Raw genomic sequence first — 8,844 nt, forward strand, 5'->3', positions numbered from 1 at the left:
GGACAGCAGAGTCTGACGAACTGTCCCTACGCTCATAGATGATGTTTCCTGTTCTTACATTCAAGATTTTAGAGTGTCAACTCTAGTAAGCAATTCTTGTATGGGCAATCCATTGAGAAGATCGGACACTGCATCAATGCAATCGGCTTTCTTGGCAACTTCCTCAAGCCGCTTTTCTAAGAACCGAATTGAATTAGGAACTTCCACCAGGTAGAACATTTGCTCTTCAAGTTTAACAAGTCGTTCATTATGGGTCTTGCTCGACTGTTTCACAACTGACATCTTTCTGTCTAAACTGTCAACTGGCCAATTAGGCTCTGATACCATTTGTCACAATCACAACCTTTCAACCTCAGGACGAGCGATTCTGTGGCACTTATTCGACCCAGTCAACAAGTGAGCTGATCGAAATCCAAAAATCGCAGGCAAACTCAAGATACAATTCAACCTCTCGTCATGTTTTTGAGAAAATATTTTAGAAAACGTGAGAGAGAAATAATTTCATTGAAATCATTGTTAAAATAAGCATTGAATACTGTCAATTGCAACAAAAAGCTTAGATTGCAAAGAGTGTGATAAGGCATGGGCGGAGATTCAACTACTATGTCTCTTCTATAGTTCATTTTGAACATTTTCAGCTCTGGTAGGCTTGCATATGAAAACACTGAAATGTCACACCCAAGCTTTATGACTTAAAAAGGAAAACAACAAGCTAAACAAAATACAAGACATAAAGATAAGATAAATCAGAAGTAGTTGGCCATATGGCCATAGGCAAACATCGCTCTGTATAAGTACGCTCGTTACACAGAGGGGGGCATAGTGCAGGCGGTCGTGAGCCACACGTCATGTCTAGCGTGCAAGGCTAGCACACGACCATGCACCCTGAGGGTTGTGCTTAGTGTTTTATGATACTATATTTAGGTTTTTGGTGTTTTTCTTAGATTTTTTAAATTAAGTTTTGTTGTTTTCTAATTTTAGAGGATTAAATTGGACTTAAATTCTCTAATTTCAAGGCAAGAAGAGATTGAGTAGATTTATAGGTTGAGAAGTTAGCTATGTTAGTAACCAAATAAGTTTCAACCTAATTTCTAAACTTGTTTTACTAGATTATGTTTAAGCATGGTTTGCTTTCAAATTTAGAAAAGTGATATGATGTAAGAAGAGTGATATAACATAACAAAATCCTTACATTTAAGATGTGGGTTAAAAACTTTCTCAACCCAATCAATTAATTGACTTTGTCATATATTATTTTTCAATTAATCCATTATAATTAAAATGTTTATATTTGTCATCACTAAATTCTTAACTTCATTCTCAGTTTTCATTTAAATACAAAATTTTAAGAGAAATTTTAAATACATCAATTTCAAATTTTTGTATGAAGAATGGTAAAAAATAGCAAAATTGATAAAATATTTACAACCAAATTTCATATTATATAAATAATAGACCTTAATATGATTCTATAAGTAGGATTGTCTATAAATCATAGAAGTCTATGGATGGAATCCACAATTTTACTATAATTTATAAATATTTTAATTTATTTTCCTATTAAAAGGAAATGTACTTTTTGTATTGCTAACAAAGTAATTAATTTAATGTCGAAAATAATTATAATTAATGTTTGTCTAATCTCCCACTCCAACCATACTAACAACAATAATAATTAATTTAAAATCATCTCCTAAACTTCGTGAATCCGAAGAGGAACCTTCATTAGTGTGGACGGAAGGTTATCCTCTTCCTCCATATTCAGTTTCTTAATTTCGAAACCGACGGTGGCCGACTATGGATGCCGGAGAAGTAATTTGGAAAGAGATCGAACTCGCTGAGAGGTATCATATCTAATTTCTTTATTTTTCTATTGTCTTACAAAGAAAAAACGTGTTCATTTATCAGTTTGATTCATTCCTGATGTACGTAGTTGGAAACATGAGCTGACCCGTAATTCGTCAATGGGTTTTGCAGCTATCTTGTGTGCGCCATGTTCGAGGAAGCAGTAGCCCTATCTTCCTCTGTTTTAAAGCGTGTTTCTCAACTGGAAAATGGTATTGAAAAAAATGAAATGATGGAATCGGCTGGTATGGTTTTAATTCAATCTTTGAAGGAACTTGGAAGGTAATCTTAGCTTTATTCTAAAACTACTTTCCTATTCTTAGATTTCTTGTGTGTTAAATTGCTAGTTTAGATTTCCTACAATAACCAAGTTAACACTGATTCATTCTCGAAGGGCTGCTGAACTGTAATGTTAATCTTGATTAAGAACATTCTTCATCTTTTAGTTGTTAGTATTTTCTGAATTGTTTAATGGAAAGACAGTTCATATATTGTTTTGTATATTAAACCAATCATTCAGTTCACTTGTGTACTTACAGGACATCACAGATACTGGATGAGCTCAAAGTATCATTTCCTTCCGTTGCAGCCATCCCTTTTACTGTTCTTTTATTTGGGTAATCTCTTCAGTTCTACTATCGAACTGCCAAACATAATATCAAGCTAGTCTTGTAATAGTAATACATTCAATTCTCCTGTCCATTGATTGAAAATGTGAGTTTTTATCCAACCATCATAATGGAAAAAGTAAAGACATCTTGGTTGGTTCTCCTTAATTAGTTACAATGTTTGTTCTGTATATTGATCTAACAACTTGTCCTTTTCACAACTCTTTTCACTGAAGTATTTACAATTTTTCTAAGATGAATCACTACCTTCCCAAAATGTTTTTGTTGTACTAGTATTTTAATGCATGTTGAAATAATTAGTGTATCTGCACAACAGTGTTTAGCTTGATGAATTACGTCTCTGTCTCTCTCTGTCTCTGTCTCTCTCGTCGTGATCATGAAATAACTGGAATTGAAATAGGTAGTCTAGTCAATAATGCTATAAATCAACTGGACATGTGGAGTGACAAGATTTTGTAACCTATAGAGAGAAGGTCTCATCTACTTCGGCTTCATACCTCCTTTAATTTCATTTGTAATATGTTCACATTCCTCCATTTGGCCCAACCAACTTCCTTTGAGTTGCAAATGGATCTAATCATTCTCTTATCCTTTGAGTTAAGATATATTGTGTTGGCCCAATGGTGGGAAGGGCAAGGAGTAACGCATATCTTTGTGGGTATAGATTAGTAACTTGGTGGCCGTTGATCTAAAGATCAATACAATTGGCATGCCTGATGTTAAACTTTGTAGGGTTTAAGTAATTGTCCTATGAAGATTTTACTTGTGGGTGAGTCATATTGCTATGAGCATATTCTAATAGTTAATTTTACTATGCTCAATTTCTTAGGGCGTGTTTTCATTTCTCGGAAGGTCTTTCTGATATGCAATCTTTACTAGAAGAGTTCCTTAGCAAGTGGAGTTTATTGAATGAGGAAATATATGTTTTTGTTGGCTCAAGAAGTATTGATGACAGAGAATGTTTTGATGGCCATGCTCAGTTGACTGTTGATGAATATCTCCAACTTGTTCATGTTTACCTCCGGATTGTCACAGAGATAGGTTTGAAGGATGTGGATCTTGCTGTTTCTTGGGTTGAGAAAGCTGCTTTACCTGAGGGAAAGCGTCAGGTAAATAGTTGTTTTTCATGTTCTACTGAATGTCATTTAAGAAAGTTTAATATTGGATTGGACATCAGATTATTTGGTTTGTCTATAAGTGGGATTTTGATTTACAAATATGTTGTAGCCGTGTTCTTGTACTTATTCTTTGTTTCATTTATTATACTTCTCTATTCTTCCAACTATTTTCCATTTCCAGGGCATCTGGCATGGTTTTGATTTTTTTTAAAATTTTGTTCTTTTCTATAGATATCTCCTACGTCTACAACTTCATAATAACTCTAATATTTTATCAATATTCATTAGTTTGCTGCATTTTTCATCTTTGTTAATGCATCTCAAATAAATTCTCCAAGGAATTTTGGCGGATGAAGCACTTAATTTAATCCTATCATTACCATCTTTATCAGTAGTCTGTTGCATCAATCCTTCCTCATAAAGATTCAAAGAATCCTCGTAATTTGGAAAAATTGAATTGTCAACCGTGACTAACGGCTATATCTTTTTCTTCAAAACTCTTTGGCTAGATAATTTTGAGGAGGCTAGACTACCTGCAGTCTAAGAAAGCGGCCAGTTCGTCACAATCGTCTTCTTCATCTTTGCTTAGAAATGACCATAGAACACATTTATCTTCTTCAGAAGGACTTCAAGCATCAGAAACAGCCTTAGACCCTGCATATCAAGATGGAGGAAGTGCTAACAGAGAAACAGTTCTAAGACTACATAAACTTACAAAACCATCGTTTTGGCCGTTCCGTACCATAACATTGAAGTTTGGAAGTTTTCGTCTTGTCATATCCACCAGAAAGATTGTGCTTAGCTGTTTGCTAGTTCTAATTTATTATCTGCTGCGAAGGAAACTAACAGCTTTGAAGAGGTATGCTCTTTGTCAAATAAAGTACATTGTTCTGATCTCTCTCTTTCTACTAGCTATATCCAAGCCAATTCTTTACGCAAGTTAGAGGTTCAACAAAGTAGATGAAGGATATTTTAGATTGAGAAGTTTTTTTTTTCAGATCAAAGTTTTGTTTATACGGTAGTGTATTTTAGGAATACAGTACTTTGATGCACAATTATTATATTGTATATTTGCATCTTCTGGCAGGAAAAATTTGAAATCTTCTTTCCCTCTCAAGGAAAAGTGAAAATACTGGGAGGATTAGAGAAGGAAAGATCAAGGCTAAGGCTAAGTTTGAGATGACTTCTGAAAAAAAAAAAGAATGTTTTTGAATGAAAGCACTTCTTTTTTATGCTTTTTTCTTCTTTAATTTAAGGAACACTAATGAAGTTGTACTCCTTTAAGGGAGTGCTGGGGAGTGGAGTCGTGAACTTTACTCCTTTGTTAGCTTCACTCATTGCAAATGTCTTCTTTAGTAGTTTTGGTATTTTTAGAGTTTTCAAAATTGTTTGTATTATCTAATGTTTCTCCTTTCTTTAGAGCATAGTCTTCTTGTATGTGAATATTTTTTTTTCATTTTTTCTTGATGAAAACTGAAAAGTTTGTATAAAACAAATTTTGTATTTAGAAGATGGAGCAGCATTATGCATATGATTGGAGCAATATGATGTTATCTAATGTTTCTCTGGAATCTTCACAATTTCGAGGAGCTTAGTTGTAACAGGTGAAACTACTGGCATTACAATATTGACATTTATTTTTTTGTAAACTTAGGATGGCTCAGGAACAAGGTTCGTCCATGAAGAAGGCACTGGTAGACCTGTGGCAGCTTGCATTTTCATATCAAGTGAACCCTTTAGCTATTGCTCAACCCCTTTCTGGAGCAGCTCGTGGAGTCTCATGATTCTTAGAATCGTTGTTTTTCTGTCATTTCATGTATAAATCTGCATTTACAAGCATTTTTCTTTTAATGGGAATTTATGTTCTCTTTGCTTCATTGTGCTGCACAACCTGATGTACTTTATATCTATATAGAACTGATATGCTAAATTTACCCTTCATTATACTAAATTTATTGGCCAATGAGCGGTCGTCACTTTGTTGTTGTTTGTGGCTTTTGTTTGAATCTTTATTCTTTTGCTTCAGAATATTAATGTTCTAGCATATTACTGGTAACCATTTTGAATATATATTGATACACTAATGTTACAGTTGAGATTGAAATTTAATTCACTCTAAATTGAAATCTGAAGGATAATAATAGAACAAATGTATTTTCCCCTACCTCCGGGGGGAAATGACCCATACCCGGGGACCTTGGATTTTGGTAGTAACTAGTTTATGCATGTGTGTGTAGCCGCTTGTGTGTGAGTACGAGAGAAGTTAGTATTGTCTCTTCCTCCAGCCTCAGTGAGAGTAAAGAGTACTCAGTCTCCGTTGGGGCCTCATCAGTCGATGGTTTGAGAAGAAGGTCAAAGCAGGAAACTGGACAGAAGAGGGAGAAGTACGAAGGAGTACAGTAGTCTCATCAGTGGATGGAAGTATTGATATACTAATAATATACTAGTGTACATAATCTCAAATTTTATTATATTTTATAAATATTTTATCAAATTTATCATTTTTAACAAATTTTCATACAATATTCTGAATAATTTTAATATGAATCTCATCACATTAATTTAATATTTGAATCTTATTCAAAATAACTTTTGTATCATAAGAGACTTTTTCATATTTAGTAAAATAAATTAAAATATTTGCAAAGTATAGTAAAACTTTGAATTTTGATAGACATTGATAAACGTTTATTACTGTCTACCAATGTCACTAATAGAAGTATATTAGTGTTTATCAATGTCTATTATTGATAGAACTTGAAATTTTGCTTTTTTTTTTTCAAATTTGTCATTTTTTATGATTTTTCTATTATAATATATTTTAGGCATTCTATTAATTGTATCATATATAACTAATTATTCTCAACATTTCAAACTCTTATCCTTGGTTTACTTGTTTCGAGCTAGGTGATAACTTGTAGAAAAGTTATCATAACATTTTATTTAATAATGGAGTCAAAATGCAAAGTAAAAGATCAGAGTGCGTAGCTTTTGTTGTAAATTTATAACCTTAAAAGAATGCAAGATACACAAGCGATTATGCATGATTAACGGTAAGTTTAAGTGTTTTTAAATGGGATATTGAAAAGAAGAAGAAATGACGTGAATTGCAGAGGAACACATCAATAAGTTAGGCGATAAGAGGATGTCGGTGATCCACCTTTTCTTTGGTCGAATTCTAGGTGAGAGTTTAGAAAGAGATTAAAGAGAGAAGCTCACAAGTCATTCCTCTAGCTTGTAAAAGTGCCAAGGAATGTGTAGCAATGCATTCTACGACTTGACGCCGTTTCTTCACTTTTCAATTTTTACCCTTGTGTATTGTTTGAATTGCATGAACCTCACGGTCAGGAGGACTATACAATTTATCAATACGATGCATGTTTATTACCTTTATCACTCTCTCATATCTTTACTTTGCATACTCTTGTCTTTGCATTATAAATGATTTAAGTCTTTATGTTGCGTCCTTCATAGGTTGTTACATGTATAAAGATTACCGTGTTTAGTCTAAACCTAATCCAAATGACTGATTCTACTCAAAAGAAAAAAAAAAAAATCAAGCAATGGTAGCTAAATACTCGAGAGGGAAAGTGGCAAAGACCTCACTAAATACGAACACAAAGGATTTTAGAATCAAAATTCATTCCAACATTTCACTCTTTCATCACTTGCATCTCAAGAGGTGAGTAACTGTGGTGTTCAAGCATCGAGAGGTAACTCGCCTTAAAGAAAATGGAAGATGCAACTTTTATACTTTGAGAAACCCAATAAATATAGTTTTAACACATTCTCATTAATTTTGTCTTGAAAGGAGAACAAGTGTGGTGTTTAGGCATCGAAAGGCTGCTCACCTTAAATAGAGAATGACTAAGTTATCTTTGATGCATCAAAGATATAACTTACAAATCTTGTTGAATATGGAAAAAGGACTTCGTACATTTCTTTGTACACAAGTTAGTTCGCATTCCACGCCCATCCATTCCACTCCCCCTTCTACTAAGGCACTTAGTGTAAATGATAGAATTTATTTTGGGCGAATGGTGAATATAAAATACTGTATAGAAACAAACATCATAAATTGACTTAGGCATATTATAACTAGGTTTGATAAGAAATTCCCTGTGTTCAACCCTAGCTTACCGAGAAAACCTCTCGCTTCGTTTACACTTGGACAAGCGAGAGGAAAACTTATACTCAATGCAGACTATCATTAGAAGTAGCAGCGTGAAGACTATTGCTTAGCTAAAATCGCATACTTAGAACACCAATAATAAATCTACAAATTAAGTCAGGATATGATGCATCTTGTATAGTAATCAAAGCATGTTGTCCTGTCCATCCACCATTGGAGAACTTAGTGAACCTACAGATTATAAGTGCTATTGATTCAAAGTTAATTAATTAAACTTTTTATTTATATTAATCAACATTCATTACTAATGGGGCTTCTCTAAAAACTCGTAGTTGCACTAGCTCTTATGCATTGATATTCAAAGAACTTAATGCCTTGCTCGGAGAGAATTAGTTCGGTTGATTGGGTATATCTTATAACCAGTAAGTTGATAATTCACAAGTTATTCATGATTACATTTGATGGAGTGAATTTCATTGCCTAAATTTGGATCAAATGAAATAATTGAAACACTCTACAAAAACTAGTCCTAGTGGTAAGTTCGGGTCGAACATGGGTAGCATGAATAATTTCTCAAGGAAATAGTTTTTAGTTCGAGGGTAACTCATAGGGGTTTGTAATTACTTTGTGTGAATAGAATTTAAACCGTGTGAAAGTAAATTGGTTAAAATTCAATAATTAAAAGATCCTACCTTGGGTTAATTAGGTTCACATTAATGATGACCTTACAAGTCAATATGACATTTCTAACCCAATCATGGAGCGTCCTTAGTGTCGTAACAATTCGTGTCATGGGTGACTTCATTTAACAATCTCGTGACCCAACCGTCACCATGCAATATGGATGATTACGCAGGCTTGACATAATGAGTCAAGCTCCGATCCAAGTTTACGAAAGCAACCTGATCTTCAAATCATGATTCATGACAATTGCATTAGGTATACCCAACTCAACACGACTTCAGATTTTGAGTCATGTTCATTCAAATTACGATGGGTTGTACACCTCTATCAAAGCACATTTCAATCGTGATAGAGACTATGATATGAAATCCCTAGCAAATTGGAATTAAGAACTCTTTCAGAAAATGAGAATCCCTAATTCCCAATCAAAATTAAT

General features: G+C 33.6%; 1 protein-coding gene across 1 annotated transcript; it reads left to right on the forward strand.

Annotated features, from left to right (window-relative positions):
* Positions 1-1,684: 1,684 nt before the first annotated feature.
* LOC101219185 (protein APEM9) lies at positions 1,685-5,581 on the forward strand. The gene is made up of 6 exons (XM_004145789.3): positions 1,685-1,844; positions 1,978-2,127; positions 2,385-2,462; positions 3,304-3,583; positions 4,102-4,451; positions 5,247-5,581. The coding sequence occupies exons 1-6, from the start codon at positions 1,798-1,800 to the stop codon at positions 5,374-5,376; spliced, it is 1,035 nt and encodes a 344-aa protein (XP_004145837.1). The 5' UTR covers positions 1,685-1,797; the 3' UTR covers positions 5,377-5,581.
* The last annotated feature ends 3,263 nt before the right edge of the window (positions 5,582-8,844 follow it).

Source organism: Cucumis sativus, chromosome 3 (genome assembly GCF_000004075.3).
Source record: "Cucumis sativus cultivar 9930 chromosome 3, Cucumber_9930_V3, whole genome shotgun sequence".
NCBI lineage: Eukaryota > Viridiplantae > Streptophyta > Magnoliopsida > Cucurbitales > Cucurbitaceae > Cucumis > Cucumis sativus.

Coding starts and splice junctions, on each gene's coding strand:
- LOC101219185 (XM_004145789.3), top strand. CDS start 1,798: ATGGATGCCGGAGAAGTAATTTGGAAAGAGATCGAACTCGCTGAGAG. Junction 2,463..3,303: donor TTTACTGTTCTTTTATTTGG/GTAATCTCTTCA, acceptor TCAATTTCTTAG/GGCGTGTTTTCATTTCTCGG. Junction 3,584..4,101: donor TACCTGAGGGAAAGCGTCAG/GTAAATAGTTGT, acceptor CTCTTTGGCTAG/ATAATTTTGAGGAGGCTAGA.